Below are 27,996 nucleotides of genomic sequence, written 5' to 3' on the forward strand. Positions count from 1 at the left end.
GGAGTTGCAGACGGTGGGAAGAGCAAGTGCAGATATACAAGGACATACAGCTGTGGCTGGCAGGAGAGGGGCTGCCTGGCTCAGTTCTGCCTATTCCCAAGAGGAGCGCAGGGCAGGAGAGGTCACCGGAGCCCTGGAAATTTAGATTGTAGCTGAGGGCAAGGAGGGGCCACCGGAGGTTGTGAAGCCAAGGAGAGAGAGAGATGAATTTGTATATTTGGAAATGACTCCAGAGGTACAACAGAGGCTCTTTGGAGGGGGGTGAGGCAGGAGGTGGGGAAACCTGTCAGGGAAGTACAGGGGCAGGGGCTGGAGGGAGCAGGGGTGTGGGGGGTGAGAGACTTAATTTGGGATTTGTGTTGGGAAGTAGTAGGAACTGATCTGGATTCTCTGAGGCTGAGAGGCTACAAAAAAGAAAAAAAGCAGCCAGAAAAAAGGAAAAAGGAAAACAGTACATTAGAAGAGAAATGTCAAGAAGTTTTTAAAAGGCTTTTATAAAGAGAGAAAAGATTTAAAGAGTTACATAAAACACGTTTTATGGAATGATGAGGACCAATGCCAGATAAAAGTTTCCTTAAGTTTAATAGTGTTTTAGACATTTAATAAAAGCTAAGGACAAAAGCAAGGCTTACATGAGCTAAGAGAAATAAATGTAGGTTAAAGAGAAATAAGATAGTAAGAGATATGTATATAAGAAATATGAGAAATAAGGGAAATCCAGGCCAAAAGCAGAGCCCAAACTGGGGAGAGCAGACAGGGTGGGACTGGGCGGGAGGGTTGGGGGAAAGGGCAGAGGTAAGTGACAGGCAGAGCCCGCCTGTTGGAGAGCTTCTTGGGGACGGCCCACACCTGTCCTGTCTCCCTGAGGCAGGGCCAGTGACAGCGTCAACAGGCCAGTCAGGGGGTTCTCACAGCTTCACCTTTTGCTGCTGGTACATGTTCGGGTGGGTTCTTCAGAGCAGGTGTGGTAGTGGTTGGGCCCCAGGTGGCAACCCGGCAGGCTTGTCCTGTCCTGAAGCTACCAGGGTGGGGGGTGCGGGGGCGGTCACTTGCAGAGCTCTTAGGGGCAGGAAGCAGGAGGAGGAGGAGGAGGGGGGGGGGGGGACGGCGGGGGTTCTTGTTTTGGGGGCTTTTCTGTGCAGGGGAGTGACCTAGACTCTGTGGCGGCAGGTGGAGCAACAGGAAAGACTCGCAAGACACATGTGAGCAGCTCGTGGGGCGGGGGCTACACTTCTGAGCTTCTGGAATAGTGTCTGACGAGGAAAACTGACCAGGGCCCGTTAGCACTCTTGTCTACTCTAATGGCGATGTCTCCCTCCTCTGTTGGCCACTGTTAAGGAACAAGGATGTGATTGTGGTGGAAAGATGTGGGCCTGGCAGTCGGGACCCAGGGCCGGGTCTGACTGCCCTTATTAGCTGTGTGACTTTGGGTGCGCATGGCCTCGCCGAGCGTCTGCTCTCTCGTTTGTTCGTTCTTCGGAGGCTGTGACGGTGACATCTGCCTCCCTGGGGTCCTGGGGATCTGTATGTGTGTGAGTGTTTTGTAAACCGCAAAGCTCCAAGCAGCCGCTGGGGGCACCTCTAGACTTCTGAGGGCGCTGAGGAAAATGGTACCTGGTTATTCCTTATCCTTCTCACTTCTCAGCACCCCCAGAGTGTCTGGGACACTCGAGAAAGGCTGTTTGAGAGGGAGGATGAGTTTCCTGCCGCACTGAGCATTTTCCGGGTTCCATTTTCCAGGGACCAGATCCTCTCACTTTCCCACTCTCGGATGAGGGAGGTGGAGCTGGGGCGCCTGCCTGGCCTGTGGACACATGTAGTGGCCACCGGGGGGTGGCGATGCCTGGTGATGCCTGGAGCCACCCAGACATGCCGAAGATCCTGAGTTCCAGGACATGACAATTTAACATGGTTTCTACCTTCCGCGTGGCCCAGCTTGAAGTTCCAGAGCAGAAAGCAGACTGGAGACTGTGCCTGCTCCCTTCCTCCCTCCCGCTCCTCTTCTGCCGTGCACCCCCACAGCATACCTGCACACCTCACGCCAGGCTGTCCCTGTCCCCACAGCCAGCCTCTGCGCAGCCTGGACCCTGACTCACCATCATTCCTCGTTTCCCTGACTCTCCGTTGCCGCCCCCACCCTCGTCCCCTGCTCAGGGGCCCTGGAGAGGCGCTGTCTGCCTCTGCTCCCTGGCCCAGGTGTGCACTGGGTCTTGAGCTCAGGGCAAGAGCTGACGTGCTGAGTCCTGTGGTTTTCTTGCGCCCTGCTGCAGGTCATCTTCCACGATGTCGCTGTGCTGACGGACAAGCTCTTCCCCATCGTGGAGGCCATGCAGAAGCACTTCAGTGCCGGCTCGGGGACCTACTACAGCGACTCCATCTTCTTCCTCTCGATCGCCATGCATCAGATCATGCCCAAAGGTAACCTGGGCTCCCAGGAGCAATAGCTTCTGCACGTTTAGCTTTTGTATCCATTTCCCTGGCTCCACACCGCTGGTGCCTGTGTCAGAGGGAAGAGCTCCCCTGCAGCGTGAAGGAGACGGCGAGGGAGCCAGCCCAGCCCTGTGTGCCACAGAGCTTCCCGCACAGAGAAGCAGGCGCAGGGCCCTGGGTTGTGTTTACGAGGACAGTGTGAGTTGTGCAGTGTGCGCCTCTCAGCGTGGCTTCCTCCCGGCTCTCCCCCTTGCCTGCGCCCTGACAGGCTTAGTTTGCTCATTTGAAAAATGGCAGGTTGTACTAGATGATTCTCCATCAAAATTTGTGATCCCATTCTTTCTAGTTCGAACCTGTACTTACCCAATTTTAAAATATCAAATATAGATGTGAAAGGTACAAATTATGACCAAGTAGGACTTTTTTGTGAAACTCTGATGCACAATTAAAAGGCTTTTTTGGTCTTCTGTCCCGCCGGGAAAGGAGAGGTGCAGCTGTGGCATGTCCTGGCTTCTGGCTTCTCCTCCCAGTGACCCCTGATTGGTCTGGAGCTGTGGATACTGTCCAGTTTCTGGCCACAGTGGACCATGACCTGAGCCTCTTAGGGGTGAGAAGGGGTGTTTGGGGCCTTGGGGTAGCAATTACCTGAACTGTGGCTGTTATCCAAATGGTTTCCAGACCAGGCAGGCCCTGATAGCCCAGGAGACAGCCAGGCCATTTGGGGGAGGCCTGCTGTTCCGGCCCAGCAGGCCAGAATTGAAAGAGGAGGGGCCTGGTGAACCAGGAACTCGGAGTTGAAAGTTGAAGCTCGCTTCCCATCGGCAGGTTGTCCTACTCCAGGGAAAAGCAGGCCGCCCACTCAGGCTGGCTCTTTGTCTCCACGGACAAGTTCCAGCACCATGGAGGCCTCTGAGTGTTCTCTTAGTTGAAGGCAAGGGCTCGGGGGGCTTCACTGAGCAGGAGCTTGAGGGAGAGAGAAGATGAGCTCGCCGAAGGGCACAGGCAGAAGCGCTTGCATTTGGGACCCTTTGCAGCGAGCCAGGAGCAGCTCTGTTGGTTCACCAGGCCCTCCCACCCATCCCGTTACAGGTGGCGCTGACTGAGGACTTTCGTAACCTGCCAGGGTTACACAGCCGCTTAAGTGGCAGAGCTGGGGTGTGAACCCAGGTCTGCCTGGCATGGAGGCCCACTTCTACAAACAGCAGTTACATCTGCCCCTTCAGGGGGCCCATATGTGACCTCGCTGGGCGGGCACCGTGCAGGAGCTGTGGGCAGCTCACACTGGAGGAGAGCTGGTTCTCTTTTAGACGTTGGAGGGGAAGACAGATGTGGGTGCTGGTCTCAGCTCTGCCACTAACCACTCATGTGCCTTTGGCTGAGCCACTTGGTCTCTCTTGGCCTCAGTTTCCCCACCTGTAAAATGAAGGACTGCTCCCTGCACCAGTGAGCTGTTTCAGCTTGCATTCTGAAGAGCCCAGGGCTGATGGGAATCCCTAGGGCAGCAGTCCCCGACCTTTTTGGCACCAGGGACTGGTTTCATGGAAGACAATTTTTCCATGGACCAGGGCAGGGGTGGGAAGGTTTCAGGATGATTCAAGCTCATTACATTTATTGTACAGTCAAACCTCTCTGCTAATGATAATCTATATTTGCAGCCTCCCCAGGGCTAGCATCACTGCCTCAGCTCCACTTCAGATCATCAGGAATTAGATTCTCATAAGGAGCATGCAGCCTAGATCCCTCGCATGCACGGTTTATAATAGGGTTTGCGCTCTGTTGAGAATCTAATACTGCCGCTGATCCGACAGGAGGCGGAGCTCAGGTGGTGATGCGAGTGATGGGGCGCAGCTGCAAATACAGATGAAGCTTCGCTCACTCGCCTTCCCACCACTCATCTCCCGCTGTTCGGCCTGGTTCCTAACAGACCTCAGACCAGGAGTTGGGGACCACAGCCCCAGGGGTTTCTATAGTTCCTGGGAGCCAGGATAGAGGAGTTCTACCCTCATCCCACGTCTCTCTCCCACCCCCACCCCACTCCTGGCCATCTGTCTTGATCTGCTCTGTATATCAGGCTTTGGCATAGGATCTATTTGATCAAAGGGTTCCATGGCTAAACAAGTTTGAAATGACTCAACAAGATGGGCCTTTGGGGCCTGACCAGTCCTATTGTTGCGCTTGCATGATTGGCCTTGAATGAAATGCCGTGGCTGAGGAACTGCCAAAGGACACGGGAGGCGTGTCCTGGGGGAGGCGTGCCTGACCTCCCTCGCCTCTCTCTCTCTGTCAGCTAGCAGGTCCCTGCTGACTTGTGATGAACTCTAGGTCAGGTTATGATATGGGGTGCCCGACGGAGGTGAAATACGGCTCCTTGTGGTTTGCCAGGGAAGAGAAGATACTGCTGCTTCACAGCTATAGGAGAGCCAGGCAGTGAATTGTGCAGGACAGATGACAAGAGCTGGGCTCCGGCTGCCTCTCCTCCAGCTTTTCCGCAGTGAGAATCGCTCCAGGAGGGTGCTCTGGCCCTCTGATGTAGCCCTGCCCGATAGCTTGGCATAGCTCAGGGGGGCGATGTCTGCAGAGAAAAAGCTTCTGTGGGAGCTTTGCAGTGGATGCAGCAGATGGATTAGATCATTGGGTCCCTCCAGGCATGGCCCCCGGCCCTCTGAGGGGCTGTGTCAGGAGGTGGGGAAGCCGTTGTTTTAGATGTGCCTTGGGCAGACCCAAACACCCAGTGGTTTCTTGGGTTCTTTAGGCGAATGATAATGTGCTTCCAGAGGTTTATTTTTACATATGCCCAAGATCTGCTTCCTAAGAAAAGAGTTATTGGGAGTTACTAAAATCTGATAGTCGTAAAATAAAACGAGCAGTCCTTGTGGATCCTGTGGTGTCTGGGGCGTGTTCTGCCAGGAAGTCTGGCTGCTGCCGCATGGTGCTTGGCAGCCTCTCGGAGTTCCTACGGGGCAGATCACTTGGAATTCCTGCCATTTTCGGAGGGACACTTTATTTCCAGTCATCATTAGTGCTGTCTTGAGTTTGTCTTCATTCTTTATTGCTGCCTTTTTTGTATTGATTTTTTTTTTTTTAATCCTAGAGATGACTATTGCTTTGTGCTGTGGTTGATGGTTTTGTTCTAGTGTAATTGCTGTATCTTTGTTACTTTGGCCATTTCGCTGCTTTCATGGCATCCGTTTTTTTCTCCAGGAAAGTGAGAATGGAGCCTGCTCCTACCCAGGAAGGCTGGGTCAGACAGGCCTGTGCCCCTCGGAGTTGTGTCTCACGAGGGCCTGTCTGCTGTTTGCCCCAGAAATCCCGATTATTTCTGTGGCTTAACCTCCTCTCCCCTCTCCTGTAGCATAAGTGTCACCCTTCTGTGCCTAAACTACTTTTAAAATGTTTACTTCTTTTTCTATTTTAAAAGTAACAGTTATTCATAAAAGAATATCTGAAAATGACATTAAAATAGAAAAAAGTTATCTCTTTGCTACTGTATAAACATCATCACTGTTAATTGTTTATCTTCTTCTAGCATATTCCCAACATGTAGCTTTTTAAAAATTTAGTCAAAGTAGGAATTATGTGGTATATTCAAATCAACGAGTCATTTTTATATATCAAGATATGAAATTGAGCCTTCATTTCAACAGAAAAATGAAAGAAATGGTACAAGTGAAGCTGTGTGGTGATTTCTGTAGATAATGGCACACATCACCATTTTCTGTGTAATTATAGTCTTTGAAAATTTTTCGAATAATTCCATGGAGTAGATGAAACTTTATCATTTTATCACTTTATCATTTCCCTGTTCTCAGCTAGCTAGATGCTTGTCACATGCATAATGATTATTCTCTCTGATTAGAAGTCTTTCTTTATGATACTCCCCAAGCGTAGCTTTACTGGGCCAGAGGTGGTCCTTACAAAGCCAAGGCATGTCACCTGTCAACGTCCAGCCAGTGTCGTCAGCTCGCACGGGTGAGATCCGATGTAGTTTTCCAAGCCCGTTGGTGTCTGATCTTTCACATGGACCTCAGGCAGCCACATAAGAGCTTCGAGACAGTTGCTTCCCCCACTTGACAGGAGAGGGAAGTGAGTAGCTAGAGGCTTGGCACCCCTCTGAGTTCGGGAATTCAGGGTTCTGATCCTGGGGCCTGTGCCCATTCTGATGTCCAGGCCGGGGTGCTCAGCCTCTTGTACCCTTGTAGCCCTTTGCAACTCACAGAGTGTGGCCTCCTCGCCCTCTTCTTGGCCCCTGCTGTTGCCCTGCAGAGGGGGCCTGTCTGGGACCGGGTTGGGGTAGCCAGCACTGGGCATTGCCTCTGATGGTCCCCATCGAGCAGCACCGCCTGGAACCACGTCTGCAGAACGAGGGCTTCAGGAGGAATGAAGGGGCCCTGCCAGGCAGGACACGTTGGCTCTGATTTTGGTCAAATCTTGTTTGTTTGTTGTCAGATCTTGTCAAATCTTCATTGTTTGTTCAAAGGGTCATATGTAGCTGACTGCCCGGTCCCGTAGTCACACTTTCTTGCCTGTACACCCTCCACACACACACAGCCCCTCTCTGCTCCTCACTCATGTTCATGGGGCTTTTGTCTTCTCCTGTCCATGGTGTTCAGCCTGTTACCATTGGAAGCATCTTAAGCAATGGAAAAGGGAACACTTTTTGCCCCCCTGGAGCTGGAGGGAGTGGAGAGCAGCTCCTCCGGGACTGCCAGCTTCCCTCTGCTGTGTCACATGGCTCGAGCAGCTCTTGGCTCCGGCTAACGACATGGGCTGTGCTACGTTTCATGGTCTGTGACTGTGGTGGGCTCCCCTGGACAGGGAAGGCAGGCTCCCTGCCTTAGGCTGGCCAGAGGGACCAGGAACTTTCCAGTGCCCCCATGTACTATGGAAGGCTCTACCGTCCTGTGGTAAACCCTTTGTCAATAGACAGCCTTTGCCAAGGACTGCTGCTTGCATGACATGGCGCTGGCCACTCTGGGTGTCTCAGAGATGTTTGCTGGGCTGCTGCTGCATGGACTTATGTCAGGTGGCTCAGGTGGTGTGGTCCAGCAATTAGGGCTAATGCCGTGAAGAGCCACACAATGCTGAGGGTTTCAGAAGAGGACAAGTCACAGGCATTTGGCAGGAAGGAGGAAGGTTTCATGGAGGAGGTGGCACTTGAGGTGGGCTTTGCAGGGTGGATAAAGTTTCATTATGTGGAAATAGGGGGTAGAGAGTGGTTCAGGCAGAGGGGACAGTGAGCCGGGCAGAGCAGGGCAGAGAGGGCCTGACTGAGCAGGGACCAGGCCCCAGGCCCATCTCCCAGCTGTGCTGCCACAGATGGGTGTTCTCCCTGGTGCACCAAGACTTGCCCCTGGCCCTGCCTGGTCTGGGCTGAGGACTGGCCCAGCCGTGTTGCTCAAGTGTCCAGGCCTGGCCTCTGAGACAGTGTAGGCGGTTAGCATTTGTAGAAGCTTCTCTCTGTTTGCCCTAGAGTCAATCAACCAAAATTGGAGGCCAGCTGTGCCTGAGCCCTAGGTCTGGTGCTTTGGGGTGAGCAGAGGAACCCCAATTTTACCCCAAGTGAGGCAAAGCTTAAACAAGGAGAGAAAGTGGACACAGACCACACAATCCTAGAGAAAGAGCAGAGCTTTTGCCCAATGTGAGGAGGAGCAGTGGGCATGGTAGAGGCGTCGGAGCTCAGTTTCCTCACGCTGTACCCCTCTCCAGCCTTGGCTTTTATATTTTTGAGTGGGAATGGTTTTGCCTTTTCTACCTTGGTTCCAGGGCTGTTGTGAGGAGAGGTCAGTGTGGGAAAGTTTTCAGCGAACAGTGACATGCTGATGATTTATTATTATTGCTGCATGCTCGTGTTGCGTCAGGTCAGATGCCCCTAAAGCAGCGGTTCCCAAGTGTGGATGCCTAGGAACCCCTTCAGCTGCCCAGAAACCCCCCAGGTCACCAGTCACTGTTTCTCCCACTTGCTACCAGGAGAAAACCAGTACCCAGTTAGGAGGAAAGAGCTGCGCTGGGTTGGGTACCCTGCCCAGAGAGGTGGTACATTTGTTACAATTAATAAACCAATATGGACATATTGTTATTCACTGAATTCCACATTTTTTTTCAGATTTCCTTAGTTGCAACCTAAGGTCCTTTTCTTGTACCAGGATCCCTCCCAAGACACCACGTAACTTTTGGTTGTTGTGTCTCCATAGGCTTCTCTTGCCGGTGTCATTTCTCCGACTTGCCTTGTTTCTGATGACCTTTACAGTTTTGAGAAGTACCGGTCAGGTATTTTACAAAGTGTCCTCCAGTTAGGATTGTCTGATGTCCTTCTCATCATTAGACTGGGGTGATGGGTTTTGGGGAGGAAGACCACAGAGGTAAAGTGCCATTTTCATCACCTCATATCAAAAATACATGACAGCATATCAAGGGTGTGTGATTTATCACTGTCGACGTTGACCTTGAGCACCTGGCTGAGGGGTCGGGTTTCTCCACTGTGAAGTTACTCTTTTCCCCGCTTTCCATACCAAACGCTTTGGAAGGAGGTCACTATGTGCACGTGGTCCACACCTGAAGAATGTGCACAGTCACTTCTAAAGGGCACATGTCCGCCACTGAGGCCCATCCCATGCCTCCTGCTGGTAGCGTCTGCCCCCTTGCAAGTGGCACCATCCGTGTGCTGTGGGAGCCCAGAAATTCTGAAGGACGGCCTCACCATTCCAGATGCTAGGCCTCGTTTTACTGCATGGTCGGTACATGGCCGAGTCTGAGTGTCCCTTGATCTCCATGTCTGCAGGCAATGCCAAGTCAGCCAGGCATAGCCGGAGGGAGAGTGGGGATGTCAGAGAGATCAGGGGTTTGGGCTCTGCATGGGACAGAGCTGGGTGCAAAGTGCAGCCCCGTGACTCACTGGCTTCGCAACCTTGGGAAGTTACTTAAAGAGGCCATATGGTGCAGCCGCTAAGAGCGTGGGCTCTGGAGCCAGCGTGCCTGGGGTCCATGGCAGCCCCATCACTGACTAGCTGTGAGACTCTGGCCAAATTACTCAATTTCTCTATGCCTTGGTCTTCTCATTTATAAAATGGAGATAACAACCTTTCACATCTCATGGGGTTGTTACGAGAGTTAAATGAGTTAGTATATGTAACGGGCTTAGGACAGTGCCTGGAGCATGGTAGACAGCCTAAGTGCTAGCTTGTCTCCTCGCTGGATCTCAGTCTCCTCGTCTGTAAGATGGGACATTATAGGACTGACTACACGTGATGCCCAGAACAGCACTTAGCACTGTGCCTGGCACATCTTGAGTGCCCCGTGATTGTCGTGAGCTGTTTCGGTGGCGATGATGAGTCGTGCCTCCAAGCATGGACCAAAGGGAGTGGGGCTAGAGTTATTTGCAGACTCTTAGACCACCCACTTTTGCCTTTTGGAAGGAGCTTTTAAGGGAAATTCTCTGCAAGACATGTCACCTTTTGCCCCGCAGGTGAAGATGGCCATCTCTGACCCGCCGCCTTCTCAGGGTTGTGTGAGCCAGAAATGGAGTAATGCAGCTAAAAATGCTGCCCCGACCTCTCCCACCCACTCCCAGAATCAGGGTTCCTGAAATCTGCAGTCACCACGCGTGATGATTACCGCCACCAGCCCTAGCCTGCTCATGTTTCCTGAGATCTCTGTGGGTGAAAAGATGAGGCAATTACAACCTGTTGTAAAATCCCTGAAGACGTAGGATTTGGGGCCTGAGCCTCCTGTGCCCAGGGGAACCTCTTGAAGCCTAGCGTGATGCTCGCCATTGCAGGACAGAATGGCAGAGCCAGGAGGCTGGGGTGGCCTGGTCCTGCTCCCAGCGCCCTACGCCAGCGTCATGGGTGCCACCAGCCTGAGTCTTTATTCAGCGCCTGTCACAGGGGCCTTGCTGTCCTGAGGCTGCAGGCAGATGACTGGACTCCTATGAGGACATTCCTGGGCCCACTTTGGTCAGTGGTGTGGGTGGGAGAGGCGGCGCAGGGCTGTGGGAGGAGTGGGGCGGTGCTGCAGGCCTGCACGGGGCGGAACCCACATGGGAAGTCCCAGATTGGCAGCTCTCACTCACTCACTCATTCATTCATTCATGCCCTGAAACGCCGAGATCAGTGTGTGGCCTTTCGCAGAAAGCCTTTAAAATTCGATCTTTTTTTTTCCCTAAGTAAAATTCGACAAATGTGGTAAAAACCATATTCAGTTTCGATTTCTTTGTTCTGTGCTTTTTGTACTTTTACTCACCACCATGGGAGGTCTTTAGTATTCTCTGCTGTTCTTTCATATCAATTTCATAAAACAGAGCCGGCTTTTAAGGCTGGCTCATAGAACTTCATTACTTTGTTCCGTCTGAAACCAAATCTGGAAACTTCTATAATCAATTTTAATTAGCCATCATGAGGCAGACGTGTCCCCAGTGGGAGGGGTCCTGCAAGGGGGTGTGTGTGCCTTCTGGCACCTGGGCAGTGGTGGGCCAGGGTTGGAGATCCCAGGGTGGCCTCCTCTCTAGCCCTTCCCCCATACCAGGAGAAAGCAGATGCCAGGGGCCTCCTCAGCTCCTCCGTGCTGCATTTAAATGGTTTTCCTGTCTCTGAGATCCTTGCTGTGAACAGTGCTGGTGGCACGTGCTGGTTCCCATGGTTAGTCCTGTGGCCTTCGCTTGCTTTGGGGTGAGGTGGCCTGAGGATAGACAGGCTCTGGTGGTTTACTGTGGACATAGGGGGTCAGCAGGCCTGGGAGCAAGTCCTCACTCTGCCTCTTTCTGTCCTGGCTGTCTGATGTAGGGGAGAGGGAGACCCCCCTTCCCCCAATCCTGCTCCAGAGGGCGAAATAGAATCTGATTCCGGGACCCTGCTCACTAGTGGGCATGGTCACTGGGTAGAAGAAGGTCACATGCACAAGCATGGCTTTCCTCCTTTCTGGAATTTTCCTCTTAGTCCTGAGTCAGGAAAAGTGAGCTGAAATGGGGCTGACCTGATCAGAGTTGGGGGCAGGGCTCTGTTTTCTTCTCTTTCCTCTACCCTTCGTGCTTGCTGGGCTGGAGGAGGGTGAGGTCCTGCTAAGACTGAGCCTAAGCCACATTCTCTAACGTGGTTTACCAGAGAGTTCTTCGTCGCATCCCAACTGATAATAAAGAGGTGCTTGAATTTCCCATGTGCCGTTGCTCCTCCTATGTATAAATGTCTCAGAAACTCCCTTGGGAAGAGGGGTCACTGAGCTATCGCTAACTTCTCTGGCCAAAATAACATCTGGTATTGCCTAATACCCTCCTAACTCCTAACACGGATCTTGAGGGAGCAGCCTAACTTCTCTGAGCCACAGATTCTTTGAAGAATATGGATAGTGATTGTACGAACCTCATGGGGTTGTGGTGAGGACTGATAGAGAGTGTGTGAGGAGTCCTAGTGCCTGGCACTAGTGCTCTGTAAGAGATAGTATTATATTAGCACTTTTCCACTTTGGACGGCCAAGTACATATCAGCAAATCTAAAGCTCTGATAAGTGCTGCAGTAAATAAAAGTTTAACTTTGTGCAACTCAGCATTTCTTAAACATGATCAACAACAGAATGCTTTTTTTTTGTTTTGTTTTTGAGATAGGGTCTTGATCTGTCACCTGGGCTAGAGTGCAGTGGCATCATCATAGCTCACTGCAACCTCAAATTCCTGGGCTCAAGCGATCCTCCTGCCTCAACCTCCTAAGTAGCTGGGACTATAGGCATATGCTGCCATGCTTGGTTAATTTGTATTTTTAGTAGAGATGAGGTCTTGCTATGTTGCTGAGGCTGGTCTCAAACTCCTGGGTTCAAGATCAGCCTGAGCAAGAGGGAGACCCCATCTTTACAAAAAGTAAATAAAGTAGCTGGGAACAGTGGTGAGAGCCTATGGTCCCAGCCACTCTGGAGGCTGAGGCAGGAGGATTGCTTGAGCCCAGGAGTTTGAGGTTGCTGTGAGCTATGATGATGCCACTGCCACACTCTAGCCTGGTGATGAAGCAAGACCCTGTCTCCAAAAAAAAAAGTAATGCTGCCGTAAAATAAGAGAACTAAATAACATTGCTCTAGGTAGCGCTCCCTCTTGGGTGGGGGTGTGAGCAGGAAAGCCTCCACTTTCAGAGAGAGGCGCTTTCTGGTAGTCTTTCCTACCCCTGCAGCACAGCTGGTAGAGCATGCAGTTGGGGGTGACATTTTTATTATTCACTTACTAGTTGTTTATACCATGACTACTTCCTGAGTGGATTTGAAATAGCTTTGTGTATGCCTGGTGTTTACTTTGGACCCAGATGCATTAGGAAGGCTTTCCCAGGTGCGTGTCTGGTGGCACACAGTGGGTGGAACATGCTTGCAGCACTGGCCAGTGACGGGGTTCGGCGTGACCTAGAGAGTGACGGAGGGAGCTTGCTGTTGATCCCTGGGGAAAGTGGGCCTAAACACCAGGGAAGACACACTCTCTTCTGAAGGGCTGTGCTGCGAAAGGGGAAGCAGGCCTGTTCTGTGTGGCCCTGGGAGGCCACATCAGTTGCTGCTGACCAGAATTTAACTCTGTCACCACCTTTCCTCAAGCCCAAGGGCAAAGCCTTTCCCTCCCCATGTGGCAGGTCCTGACCTGTAGACTGAGGGTCTGGATAAGGTACAGGGGTGCAGACAGGCTGCCTCCGGCCATAGAGAATGTGCAGCATGGTCATTTTATCATCCTCATGGGGGTTTTGAGCGGCAGTATACCTACCTGCGAGCTGCCCGTTCTGTTCTCATAGCTGCTGGTTTCTGGTCTTCCTGCAAGGCCTGCAGGCATTTGCATGTGGACCCTGGGCCTGAAGCCCTCTCTGCAGGCTGTGATGGAGCTGCTGCAGGTTGGCGACAGCCCAGGCTTCTGCTCCTTCCGTGTTCTCTTGCTCGCTGCACCCTGGCTGCCCCAGCTTCTGCTCCTTCCCCCCGCCCCTCCCCAGTGGTGTCCCTTGGCTGGCTCCCTCCCCTCAGCTCTTTGTGGGGACACCACCTCCTCAGTGGGGCCTGCCCTGACCATCCTGCATAAGCCTGTCCTCCTCCCCCACAGAGTGCCCAGGCCCTGCGCTGCTGTGTTTTTGTTCATGGTGCTTATCGTTATCGGTTACGGAATGCGTTTTGCTTTTTCTATTGATCTCTCTCTGAGGTGTAAGCCCCATGAGGGCAGGAAGTTGTGTGTTTCATTTACGGCTGTGTTCCCAATGCCTAGAACCTTGCCAAGCACAGAGCAGGCATTCGACAAATATTTGTCAAGTGAATTAGATGAATACATTTTTGTTAGGAGTTTCTCCTGAACTACTTTATTCTGGAGGTCACCTCAGTATGACAGAGCCCACTCACTGCCTCAGCCCTTTTTCTGAAGCCCATTACAGAGCCATCTGGGGATGAAGCCCAGCAGCTTCTGATAAATGCCACAGAGTGTGCATATTCCCTGTGGGTCAGTCACAACCGCGAGTCTGAATTTCTGGATGGGCCATTTCTTGAGCCTCAAGGAAGCGCATCGGACTCTGATTTCCAGGTGTGGCTGGTGATGCTCTCGGCTGCCAGGGTTCAGTGTGGCGTGAGGTGCCCGAGTTCTCGTCTGAAAAAAGCAAAGGAAAAAACAGATATTCAAGAACTTGCCTGAGTGAAAACATCTGAATAAATACTGAACAAAGGTTATAAACATGCGTCCAGTGACTTCAGTGAAAACTGTTTTCTGGCAGCTCCTATGGAGCAACTTGGAAGCATTGGAGTTCTTTTGTTCTGAAGAGGGACAGCTGAGCCAGTTTGTCATAAAATGCTAAAAATAGTAACATGGCAGAGACCACTTTCCACTAGTTTAATGCCAGAATCTCTTTCTAAGCTGATGAAAATAGTCGCCAGATTGGTTGAGCAGTCACATCTCCCACTTTGGTCTCCTCCACCAGATTCTGCCTTTTAACTTTCCAAGATCCTCTTTCACGTTCCTGGCTATCAGTCAGAGGCATCAGCTGCGCTTGTTGCTGCCCAGAGGCTGCCCAGCTCTTATCCTCGGCCTCTCCTCTCCAGCGAAGAGTGCAGGGCCCTGGCGTAGCTGCTGTTGTCCTGCCCTCAATATTGGTTTTTTTTTAAAGCATCATCTATGACATAATAAGTTTTGTCCATTATGGTCATTAATCATAGGCCTATGAAATTTGGCGGATTCCCACCACCTGGGATAGGAGTGAACCGATTATTGTTTGGTAGCCGACCTCGCACGGACCTCCTGCCAGGTGTGCTGGGAGCTCTCGGTGCTCTCGGTCCCTGCCCGTCCTGTTCTTCCCCGTCCACCACCCGCCCTTATGAGAAGGCGAGACTGACGCAAGTGAGCTCCATCAAGAGGGATTCTGAGGGAGAGGCTAGAACTGGAGCTTGGGGCAGCTCTGGGACCTGTTTGGGGGATCCACTTTCTTTCTCTCCAGTGCTATCATTGCTTCTCTCTGCACTTCTCTATTTTCTCCTCTCTACAACTGCTTTGTAAAAATGTGTTTTTTTCTGTTCCCACAGAACTGAAGCTTGCGTGGGGTTTTGGTTTCTTATCACTTCCCCATAACGGGCATCATCTCTTGGTATTTTCCATTTCAGGTCTTGAAAGAGAACGATCTGGCCAGCCTATAGGTCACGAGGCTGATTTTTTTGTTGTCATTGGTCCAGTCAGCTGGGACCCAGCAGGTGGGACCATGCGGTACCACACCCACCTGGGCTTGCCTCTTCAGCAAGGGTGAGGGAGCTGGGCAGGTGGGGCGAGTGCTGCCCTCACATGCAGAGCAGGCACAGGAGGGAGGGGAAAGGACATGGATCAGATGTGCTTTCCCCTCACGGCTTCATTTTATAGTGGGGGAATTAGGCATTTACATAAATGCACAAGTACCTGTCTTACAAGAAAGAAAGAAATGGGTAGCACACGAATACCAGCTCCACTGGGGGGTGTTGTAGATGCCGAGTTGGCCTCAGTGATTCCCGCCTCCTGGGATTCATGCCCCGGCAGGATCCCTTTCCTGAGTGTAGGCTAGACTCAGTGACTTGCTTCTAATGAGTAGAATATGGCAAAAGCGATGGCCTGTCATTTCTGAGATTGTTACAAAAGGCTGTGAGGCTCTGCCCTCAGCGGCTCTTCCAGAAAGGGCTGACTTAGCCTGTGGTGAAAAAGTCTGAAGATCCAGGTCAAAGCCCTGTCTCTTTCTCTTAGATGGCAAGGCACTAAACTCTCTGGGTCCTTCCCCCCCGCATTTTTATTATGGAAAATTTCAAATATTCATCAGGTAAAGAGGAGAGCATAAATGAGCTCCTGTGCACCGCTCACCCAGCTGCAATAGCTACCAAGTCGTGGCCTGCCTTACTTTACCTCTGCTCCCACCCACTGTCTTCCCCCTCCGGGTTATTTCGAAGCAAATACCAGGTATCATATTATGACTTTATTCTTCAATATTTTGATAGGTATCTCTGACAGATAAGTACTCTTTTTTCTATAAACACACTATCTATTACATTTAACAAAATCAACGATAATGCCTCATTATTATCTAATATCCATGCAGTGTTTGCATTTTTCAGTTGTTTCAGAAACGTGTTTTTATAGGTTTATTCAAATCAGGATCCAGACAAGGGCTACATGTTTCACTTGCTTGACTCTTGAGTCTTTCTTTCTCTTCCTTTTAAATTAAACTTCTAATTGTGAGATAATTGTAGATTACCGTGTAGTTGGAAGAAAGAATACAGAGGTCCTTTGCTCACGTTCCTCCAGTGGTGACATCTTGCAAAACTGTAATATGACAACCAGGATACTGACATCAGTGCAGTCAGGTACGGAACATTATTCCATCCCCACCAGGGTCCTTTGTGTTGTCCTTTATAGCCACCCCCACCCTTGGCCACTAATCTGTCCTCCATTTCTATACTTTTGTCATTTCAAAATGTTATATAAATGGAACCATGGAGTATGTAACTTTTTGGGATAGGCCTTTTTTCACCGAACAAAATTCTCAGTAGATTCATTCCAGTTGTTTCATGTATCAATAATTCATTCTTTTTATTTTTGAGTAGTAGTCATGGTAGGGATGTGGGACGTACCACAGTTTGCTTAACTGTTCACCCATTTAAGGACATTGGGTTGTTCCCAGTTTTTGGCCATTGTGAATAAAGCTGCTATGACATTTTTGCACAAGTTTTTGTATGAACATAAATGCCTGAAGGTACAGTAGCTGGGTCTATGGTAGTTATGTTTTGTTTTATATGGCATTGCCAAACTTCCCCAGAGTGGCCGTACAATTCTACATGCCCATAAGCAATGTGCGAGTGTTTATCAAGTCTCTTTCAACCGCAGGTCCTCTCTCCCTCTGCCTCTCTTTTCTGACTTTCCAACTGGGATGGAAACTTATGCTCTGATCATCTCGCATGACTGAAATGATACATGTGAAACTGCTTTATAAACTGTCCCTAGCTGGGTCTGTTAGTGCTTCCCTTTTGTGGATGTATCCGAAACGGTCACAGACTGTTAGGGAAGTACTGTAGACACTGATGAACTGTCCGCCCCGCATTCCCTGGCTGGCTGGACTCTGCAGGGCAGCTAGGGCTTGAGGGTTTTGCCTCAGGCAAAGTGTGTTAAAATTCAGCTTGGCTTTTAAAGGACATTAGGGGTTGAAGGTAGTTAGACACTCAAATTGCCTGAGCCACCCATGAAGACCATAGTCCCTGCCCACAGACCAGGCGTGCTTCCGCGCCACACTCTAGCTGCTAAGATTGATCCTCTGGGTCACCTTGTCATTCATTCCTAGCTCTCTGGGTGGCTGGCTGTTCTGACCGGAGCATGGAGATGATGCTGTGTGTGTGTGTATATGTGAGCTGGCCTTTTAGCCACAGATCCATGCCACATTTGCTTAAGAAGATGACAGGTTTCTATAATATGGTGTATGGCAAATTCCAATCTCTATTAGAAACAAAAATATGAAGGTTTTTAAAAGCGCTTTCCTTACCTCCACCCTCGCATTGTGTCTAATGTGACTAATTTCCTTGTTGGTCGTCTGCCGTTTCCTTTTGTTTGCTGAGTTGTTGACTGTGCCCCACATAGTGTCAGCCTCTGTTCCAGGGGCTGACTTGACTAAAATGTCCCCAAGTTGCTTGGTGACCTCAGACAAGAAGCACAGCAGTTACCTGGCCCCATCAGCATCAAGGATGACAGTCCTGTGTACCGCAGAGAGGGGCCGTGAGGAATAAATAATAGGCTGATGCAAAAGACACTTTGTAGAGAACTCGTGTTAGAGAGACAGTAACGCAGTGCAGAGAATGCATCTGTTAGGCCATTTGCACCGTACATCACAGGCCTGAGTAGTTGCTGGGTCTCTGTTCTTTGTCTTTAGAGAAAGAGATTTTGATTTTGTTAGACTCACTTCCTTTGTGGGTTTGTCCGGTGCCACATGTTCCCCTCTGCATTGCTGTGAATCCCAGGCCTACGGGTGGGATTGTGTCTGCTGCTCTCTCGAAGGATATGAGGGCCCCAAAAGGGTTTTCATGAAGTGGAGGGTGGGTACCAGCCACTCAGTTAAACAAATGATGGGCCGTTGAAGGCCCAGGAATGGTGGGTCCTTGGCACAGTGTTCATGTTAATGCAGGACAGAGGAGTGAGCAAGAACTGCTGATACTTTCTTGCACATAAAAAGGGACCCAGCATGTTTGAAAAAGAACCAAATAAAACTTTTAGAAATGAAGAGCATAGGGCCAGGCGTGGTGGCTCACATCTGTAATCCTAGCACTTTGGGAGGCCGAGGTGGAGGCAGGAGGATCGCTTGAGGCCAGGAGTTCGAGACTAGTCTGAGCAAGAGCAAGACCCTGTTTCTACAAAAAAATAGAAAAATTAGCCAGGCATGGTGGCATGCACCTATAGTCCCAGCTACTCAGGAAGCTGAAACAGGAGAATCGCTTGAGCCCAGGAGTTTGAGTTTGCTGTGAGCTATGATGACTCTACTGTACTCTAGCCTGGGTGACACAGGGAAATGCTGTCTCAAAAAAAAAAAAAAAAAAGTATAGTAACCAAAACAAAAAAATTACAGTCAATTAAGAAAAATCTTTAAAGTGCATATTTTTTTTTTTGAGACAGAGTCTCACTCTTTTGCCCGGGCTAGAGTGAGTGCCGTGGTGTCAGCCTAGCTCACAGCAACCTCAAACTCCTGGGCTCAAGCAATCCTTCTGCCTCAGCCTCCTGAGTAGCTGGGACTACAGGCATGCACCACCATGCCCGGCTAATTTTTTTCTATATATTTTTAGTTGTCCGATTAATTTTTTTCTATTTTTAGTAGAGACGGGGTCTCCCTCTTGCTCAGGCTGGTTTCGAACTCCTGAGCTCAAACAATCCACCCGCCTCGGCCTCCCAGAGTGCTAGGATTACAGGCGTGAGCCACCGCGCCGGGCCTAAAGTGCATATTTTTAAAGGTAACCAGTGCACACATGAATTCCTACATTTCTTCCTACCTACCTCAGTTCTACCCTCTTCATGACTAAGCACTATAAATAGATTTGGTGTTTCATTTTGGACATTTTTTCTATGCATTTATAAACACACATACCAACATACAAGTTTTTTTTTTTAACATAAATTAAATTAAACTCTACGTATTGACCTTGAACTTGCTTTTGTTTCACTTAATAACATGATAGACATTTTTGCTATCAATGCCTATAGATTTGCCACATTGATGAAACTCATTTGTATTTATTTATTTTTGGCCTTTTTTTTGTTCTTATTTTCAACCACATGCACATGGTACAATTTTCAGAAAGTATCAAAGGGTATACAGAGAAAATAAGTTCCCTTCTTACCCTCACTCCCTGCTACTAAGTCCTCAACACTCTGGAATAGTTCCTGTAACTTATTTTTTTCACTTAACAATACATCTTGCTGATAGGTCTAAATCAGTGTATACAGGGGTGCCTCATTCTTTTTATAGCTATAAAATATTTCAATGTATGTAATTTAATTTGTTTAGCTAGTCCCTTGTTGATGGAATTTTAGATTATTTCTAATTTTTGTAATTGAAAACAGTGCTGCAGTTACTATCTTGTTTGTAAGTGATTTTATACATATGCAGTGTATTTGTTGGATAAATTCCTAGAATGAAATTGCTGAGTTAAAGGTATGCGTATTTTTAATTTTGTTAGATGTTGCCAAATTGTCCCCCATCGTGTTGATGCACATTTGTATTCCACAAAATAAGTGAGACTGTCTGTTTCTCTACATCCTGGCGAGTTCAGAATGTAAACACACTATTTGATCTTTGCCAATTTGATAGATGAAAAATGATATCTCAATGGAATATTAAGTTTTCTTTCTCTTATTTTGAATGAAATTGGATCTCCTTTCATATGATAAGAATCACTGAATTTCCTTTTCTGTGAACTATTTATGACCTTGGCTGATTTTTTTATTGAGTTGTTGACTTTTTCTTACTGATTTCAAAGTGCTCTGTATTTATTAAGGAAATAAGCATTTTTGTCCCTGATATGCATTGAAAACATTTGTTTTTTTGCAGTTTGTTGTCTTTTGACTTTTTCTTTTCTGTCAAGATTTTTAAAAAATTTGTGCTGTCTCATGTATCAGTCTTGTCTTTTGTGACTTTTAGATTTTATATCACACCCAGAAAAGCCTTCTTTGCTCCAAGATTATGAAAAACATTACTTGTGATTTATGGTGAAACGCTTTGTAAATTGTAGTGTTAATAGAGAAATTAACTATTATTGCCCTTAAGAATAGTTGTGGCCTACTTTGTTCTCTGATTTCATCTAAAGTAACTCTTCTTTCAAGTTAACCCACATGGATGTCTGTGGGTACAGAAGGCTGGGTGCTATGGATCTGATAGTCTCAGGATACCCTGTTAGCTTGGGCTTGTGGACCCCAAATTGACAGTGTGCTTAGAATTCCCAGGTTTTCATCTTTTGGGCTGCTGGTAGACTCAGCTGTTTTTACCTGTGGGAGTGAAAGCTGAAGAAACTTGCAGAAAGAGGGACAGGATAGTGGGCAGTGGAACTAGAATGCTCTGAAGCCATGGCTAAGTCTTCCCCTCCTCTGGATGATGCTTGGAGAGTATTTGCTTTTGAGGTTCTTTTTGTCTTTTGGTTGACACATTTTTAGATTTGTTAATGTATTCTACCATGTTACTGCCAATTTTTGTTGGCCAGGGACCCATTGGTTTCTTTAAGGTAGGCTTGTAATCTCTGCCTTATCCCATTGTCTATTAACTTTGGGGTTAGTTTTCCATGTTTATGAATTTCGTTTCTATGTTACTGGAGGAGAATGTCTCTAGAGTTCTTTGTTCTGACAACTGGAGCAAAGTGGGATTTGGTGCTCCAGAGACCAAGTTTGAAGTTGGCCTTTGTCAATCCCTTTGTGATCTTGGTTGTTAGTTAGCTGTCAGTTACCTGTGCTGACGGAGGGGAGGAGCAGAGTAGTAGGTAGGCCCCAAACTTGGAATTGATCAGAATGCCAAGGCTTTGTGTCCTTCTAGGCCTCAGGTTATGATACCTTTCCTTAGCCAGTCAGGTTCTGTAAGACTTAGGCAGTCCCTGAAATGTATACATCAGCCCAACTGGGACTTGGGTCTGGAGGGGCCACTAGGATAGGTGTTCTACCTGACATCAGCAAAAGTGTGAAAAGCCACTGGAGTGAACCCACACCTTGCCAAAGAGAAGCCTGAGATTCCAGTACAATTTCAGCATCCGGAGAGGCTGAGATGGGATCATCAGTAAGGAATAGCCTCAAGATAGGGCTTTGGGGTAAAGTGAGTATAGAATTTGGGAGGAGGGTCTGAGAGAGTTGCTGTTTGCTTTTGTTGGTATCTGGTTTGAGAATGTGTTGGGATAGCCTGAAGGCAGAGGGTTGAGATGGCCAGAGTTAGGCAGCAGTAAGGACTGTCCCAGAACCAGATGAGCTAAAAGTGTGCTGGGGACCCTGGGATGTGTAGAGCACCTCTCTCTGCTGGGACTGAGGGCCCTTCCTAACATGCACTCTTAGGAGATTTGGCCTTGTCTAACTGTTGATTTGAAAGGCAGTGGGCTCAACACTTCTTCACCAAGGAACCCAGAAGTCCAGTGGCTTTTTGTAAGAAATGCTGAAAGGGGTGCTTGTGATCATCCAGGCCAGTGGCTCTGAATAGGAGGGTGGATCAGAATCACCCAGGGAGCTTTTTCAAATACTTTGCCTGGGGTTCCAACACTCACAGATTTTTTTTCAGTTGAGGTAAAATTTATGTACAGTAGAAATAAAGATTTTTGACTCAGGTCTGGGTTGGGCTTGGACAGGGTTATTTCCAAAAAAGTGCCCGGAATAAGTTCGTTATATATCTCCAATTGAGAACCTTTGTTTTCTTTACTCCTAAATTATTTTGTGGGAAGGCTAAGACCAGAGAAGGGCACAGTGGACCCTGGAGCTCATGTTGGACCATGGGCCAGAACCCAGGTTTCCTTCCCATGGTCCACAATTCTGTGTACTCAGTGACCGTGCGGCCATTAAACTGGCAGAAACTGGTAAAGCCAGAATAGACCAAAGCTGTTTGATACCTTTGCCCAGCCCATGTTAGACAGGTGTTTCCAGGTTTTCTGCATGTTGCAGTGTAGCCCTAGATTCCTGCCCTACAGAGTCCGTGAGGGTGTTCACATGAGTCAACTGATTTTAGGTCAGTGAGCGCTGGCCACCAAAGCCCTTGCCTGGAAGGAGCCAAGTTGGTGATGAAAGGCGAGTTCTACATCCTGTTGCAAGTCTCTCAGTAAACACTGGGAGAAGCATTTTCCAGGCTCGATTCCAGAGGAGTAATGGAATTCCACTACCACTACCAGTGAAACATGTGGTGTGCTTTGACGAATTATCCCCTGGGAGTGGGTACGCTCATTTATCCCATTTTATAGATAAGGAAGCAGGTTAAATAACGTGGCCAAGGTTACCCAGCTGGCCGGGCTAGAGCCAGAGTCTAAGCCCAGGCAGAATGGCTTCAGCATCTGGGCTCCTACCCCAGCTGCTCCATGGCCTTCCAGAGCATTGACTCCAAAGGAAGTCTGGCAGAGCAGTGTTCCCTAGACTGCATGTTCTAGAGAAGACCCTTATGGGAAATGGGAAAAACAATGATAGAAAAATATGTGGAAACATAAAAGCGTTTGATCCCCTTCTTGGAGATTCACAGCGTACACCATTATTCTGGAGTCTTGGAGGAGAACCACAGTTAGGAAATCTATTTAGCTTTCACTAACCAGCAGGTCCCAAATTAACTTGACCATGGAACACTTCTTTTTATGTTATTATCTTAAAGGACTTACAGACCAGTGTTCCTCACACGCCAGTTTGGGAAATGCCATCATGGCTCATACGTCTAATGTTCTCATTTTCAATGAACACGTGTGATCCAGGGGAGGGCAGGGACTTTCCTAAGGCCCAACATGAGTCTGCCGCAAGGCTGGGGACCTCTGCAGTCTCAGGTGTGTCAGGACCGGGGCACCTGGAATCCTGAGAGGAGACAGATGATGACCCCAAGTGAGACTCTTTAGCTTTAGGCCTTTACAAAGGTGGCAAAAAGATTTGTTTGAAATGATTAATTTTATATGTGGGTATACACAGGTGCAAATTTTATTTTGAGGCGCTTTGGATAAAATTCAAGTTCCTCCTTCTTGAGGTGGTTATGGGAACCCTGACCCAGTGGCCGAGGAAGCAGGCTGTGTTGTCTGGTCTGGGTTCCTCTCCTGTGAGCCGTGCTCGCTCCTGTCCTGCGCTGACTCCCGGGGCCCAGCAGAGCAGCCGCATATCCCAGCCCCTCATTCAGTTTGCAGATTAGTGTCAGTCCCTGGTAATGCAGTTGATCACAATTTACGTCTAAGCAGCAAGTCTCTATCAGCTGCTTTTTATAGAAGTTTGTTCTTTCCAGTGTTCTTGGCAAAATGCCTACCAATATTTACTTATTAACTTGAGAATTGGTTTTTGCGCTCCCATCGGAGGACTCTGTAGCTTTTTTCTGAATTTTTCATGGTGATCAATGTTCTTAGCGGTGAGGGGAGGGGATATTTTGCTCCCTGTGATGAAACAGTCACTTCCTGCATTGGCTACTAAGAACTGTGGATGCTGTGATCTGGTAAACACCATGGAACTTTTCTTTGATGATAGAGGTGTTCATGTTTAAAGATTTTGTTACGTATTGCATAATAGCTAATGGCACTAGAACAACACTGCTGGGGCGTGAATGCAGCTCTGCAGTTTAGTAGCCGAAAACAACAGTATCAGTTTGTGAAGATGAATTGAATGAATGTATGTAAAGTGCTTAGATGAAACCTGAGGGCGCTGAGGGCTGTATCAGTGTTTGCTGTTGTTGCTCTTGTTGGTGTGGCTGGGTTGGGTGGTTTCCACACCCCAGCTCTCCTGACTCCTGCGCCCTTGACTGTACCCACCCAGGAGCCTTTTCTTACTGTGGATACAACATGGCCTAGAGCTCCTTTTTTGGGGCTTAGCCGTCCAGGATGAAATGTTCCTGGTTTACTCCTTTTTGAAGGTCAGGGAGAGGAGGAAGAGAAGTTCTACTTTGCATGACTCCTCTCTTGGAGTCTGCTTCCTACTTGGAGTTACTCATCCTTTTTATGAATCACCTGTGCCAATTATTGCCCCCGGAGTTTGCATCCCTTCCTTCCCAAGCATACTTCCGGGATATTTCCATCAACCATTCCTCCACAGTCAGGAAATGCACCTTAATTTTAATTATCCAAGCCAGATAGAATTGAGTAAACCTAATATACACTATATCCCCAAGCTCCAGTTGAATGGTTATTGGATTATCTTTTGTTATGAGTAAGTCACACTTCTGCGACTCCGATCTTAGGGATAAGGGAAAGCTGAGAAGAAAGCCTGTGATTAGCACGTGAGCCAGGCGTGGCTTAAGTCAGCTCCTCTCTCCAGCTTGTGCAGAGGGTGACTGGTGGGTGAAGCCACATGGGCTGTCCCCTAGCCTCATGCCTGCAGGGCCTTTAGCGGGAAGCCTCTGGATTTGTTTTTCTGTAAGCCCCTGGTCTGAGTTAGGGGAATGTGTGAGGTCAAGTGAACAGAGAGGTCAAGTGAACAGAGAGAAGGTGATCAGCTGTGTCAAATGCTGATGACAGGTAAGCAGGATGAGGACTGGATTTAGCAATGTGGAGGTTATTGGTGACCTTGAGAAGCAGCTTCACTGGAGCAGAGAGAATTGTGAACCTGAGTGCAGTGGATATGTAACCGTTTCCCTTTTTACAGAACTTTAATTTGTTTAGATTGTTTCATTTTTTTGCCATTTTATGATGCCGTATAATGATGTTTGTGAACATCTTAAGGTACATAGCTTTTCTTTCTGGATGATATTTCCCAAGGGTAATCATCAAAGTAACATTTCAGTATTATGCCACTAACATTTGACTTAGTCTGTCCTCTTAAGATTCCCTAAAACAATTTGCAATAACGTTGCATTTTTGTTGTAAATAAATATCTCAAAGGCAAATAGAGACTATCTGCCATTGTTTAAAGTTAAAAGCTAATTGAGCCCTGAAAGCTCATTGCCAATTCAGGACCAAGAGGTGCAGAAAATAATTGCCTCAGTGCATATTGATTTTTTTCAGTCCAAGGTGGTTATGCTGTGAGATAATTGACCAATACCGGCTTTTTAAAAGGACATGCTAGTCCCAACACAAAAGATTTTCCTTCTGCTAATTCCTCTGCCTGTCCTCAAATGTGCTACCTCCTTTTAAAAATTTTCATGAAGTGACAATTAATGACTTGCTTAGCTGCCAATTATAGCCGGTTTAGTCTCGTCTCATCCAATATTCCTCATTGCTTTGGCATTTTGGTTCCTACAAAGCATTTGTTAAGAATCCCCTTTTCTCTTTGTTTTACACAGTTGGGCCCCAACTCTTAATGTAGTGGGGGAAATTATGAAAAAATTCCAACTACGTTATTTATTCAGATTTAAAAAGAGAAGGCAGAGGCCTCATCCCTCCCTCCCTATGTTTCCGTCACAGGCCTGACTCCTCTCTGTGGTCTCTTTTTCTGTCTGCCCTGCCTTCATTATGCTTCTCCCCCTAAGATCTGTTGCTGAAAGCCTGCAGGAGCAGCGCTCAGCTCTCCGTGGGCACATCTGTTGCCCCAGGGGGACTATTTGTATATGTCAGGGTTGTTGGTCCAGTAGCGATGCTGGCAGGGATGGGAGGAGGCAGGACCCCATGGGCTGTGGGGAACGGGGCAGGGTGAGTGGCTTGGCTTGAGGGAACACCCGACTCTGCTGCCCGCAGCACCCGGAGGGATTGCGAGGCCAGGATTCAGTTTCTAGAGCTGTGCTGTCCGGCATGGTAGCCACTAGCCACATATGGCCATTTATATTTAATTAATTAAAAGTAAAAATTGGGTTTCTCTGTCACACTAGCCATATTTCAGGTGCTCAATAGTCAAACGTGACTAGTGGCTACTGCATCGGATAGCACAGATGTGGGACATTTCCATCAATGCAGAAACTTCTGTTGGACAGCGCTGCCCTGGAGGGCTTGGCAGCCTCCTGGGTGGTTTGAGAGGCCAATGGTAAGGGTGCTTGTTCATGGCTGCCCCCACCCAGACCCTTGTATAGCGAACAGCGTTCAGCTTTCTGAAGACAGGATGTGGCAGGTGAGCTGAGCAACCAGGCTGCAACCTTGGGCGCCTGGAGGGAACAGCAGTGCCACGCAGGGAAACCGAGGCAGAATTTCAGACACACCCCAGGTCATCCCAGTGAGGAAAAAGGGGTACTGTAGCTTAGAGGTCCCTGATGATGCCCTGGCTCCTTGAAGCTCCCTGGATATCTTAATGGCTGCGAGACTGCGCCTAGACCCGCGCCGATGTGGCTGGGGTCGCTGAACTCCTGCCTGAGAGGGGCCGGGCCTGCTTGAAGGGGCTCCAGCTGGGTGCAGGAAGGCAGTTCCCAGCACAGTGCTGCCCTGCCCCTCAGAGCTCTTCTGGAGAGCTACGTGAGTGGCATTGGGGGGTGGCAGAGGGGGAAACTTCAAGGGTTGAGTGACCAGGACACAAAAGCTTTTCACTCATGAATCCCTTTCATGTACATGCCATGGATGGCCTTTCCCTAGGGATCTGGACGGTTCCAAGAACAGAGGAGCAAATAGAAAAAAGATTCCTTTTTTTTTTTTTCAAGCTGAAAGAGGCTCTAACCAAGGCAAGAGCTGTGGCCACTTGTCAGTGGGACTCCTGAGAGGAACAATTCAAGCTGCCTGAGGGACTCTGGAGAAGGATGATGGCTTCCTGGGGGACCCAGGACTACCTTCTCAGAGCACTTCAAGACATGCATGTCGTCTTAATAATAATGACATTGAGGGTGATTGTAATAATAGCTAATACTTGCATAAGGCTTACTAAGACCCAGGCACTCTTCTAAGTGCAATATATAAATTCATTCACGAGGACACTTATGAGAACTGTAGTTAAGTTTATCGTTGGAGGGTTGTCGTTGGGAAAGGCCTGACAACATAGCATTTAACATCAGCAACCATTGTAATAGCTGCTGTATTTTATGGTTTAAAAAGAATTTTCACAGACATTGTTTTTTTTTTTTAAAAAAACAGCTTTGTTGAGATCCAGTTTATATACCATAACATTCACCCATTGTAAATGCACAATTCAGTGGTTTTAGTAAATTATAGAGTTGTGCAACCATCACCACAATCCAATTTTAGAACCTTTCCATCACTCCAAAAAGTTCCCAGTGCTTGTTTGCAGTTAAATCTCTGCTCCCACCCTAGCCATGGGCAATCACTGATCTGTTTTCTGGCTCTATAAATTTCCCTTTTCTGGCAATTTCATGTAAATGGAGTCATACAATATATAATCTTTTCCATCTGGGTTCTTTACTTAGTATAATGTTTTTGAGGCTTATCCATGTTGTAGCATGTATCAGTAGTTTAATTCCTTTTAATTTATTGAATAATATTCCACTGTATGGATATACCACTTTTGTTCATGTTTTTGTGAGTTGATGGACATTTGGATTGTTTCCAGTTTGGGGCAATTATGAATAATGCTGTAATGAACATTCACATGTATGTCTCTGTGTGAACATATATTCTCGTATTCCTTGGGTAGGTTCCTAGGAGTAGAATTGCTGGGTTGTATGGGAAATTTATGTTTAACTTTTTAAGAAAAGTTTTCACAGTTTTCCCAAGTGGTTGTGCCTATTTACATTCCCTCTGGTAATGAATGCAGGAGGGCACCGTTTTCCACGTCGTCTCCAACACTTGTTATTGTTGGCCTTTTTATCCCAGCCATTCTGGTGGGTGTATAAAGGTACCTCATTTAATTTACATTTCCTAAAGACTAGTCCAGTTAAGCATCTTTCATGTGCTTGTTAGTCCCTTTGCATATTTTCCGTGGTGAAATATCTATTCAAATATTTTGCCATATATTAATTGTTTGTCTTCTCATTGAGTTGTAAGCATTCTTTATATAATCATAGATACAAGTACTTTATCAGATATATGATTTGCAAATATTTTTCTCCCAGTCTGTTGCTTATGTTCATTTTATTGTTGGTTTCTTTTGGTGTATAAAAATTT

At 48.1% G+C, this 27,996-nt stretch overlaps 1 protein-coding gene across 1 annotated transcript in view; it reads left to right on the forward strand.

The window, feature by feature from the left end:
* The window catches only part of XXYLT1 (xyloside xylosyltransferase 1), a 166,865-nt gene that overhangs the window by 28,403 nt on the left and 110,466 nt on the right, over window positions 1–27,996 (forward strand). The window contains exon 2 of the mRNA XM_012640236.1: window positions 2,271–2,418. Within this exon, the coding sequence (XP_012495690.1) occupies window positions 2,271–2,418 (148 nt within the window). The remainder of the gene's footprint in view (window positions 1–2,270; window positions 2,419–27,996) is intronic.

The sequence above is a fragment of the Propithecus coquereli genome, unplaced genomic scaffold (assembly GCF_000956105.1).
Source record: "Propithecus coquereli isolate 6110/MARCELLA unplaced genomic scaffold, Pcoq_1.0 Scaffold10, whole genome shotgun sequence".
NCBI classification, from domain to species: Eukaryota; Metazoa; Chordata; class Mammalia; order Primates; family Indriidae; genus Propithecus; species Propithecus coquereli.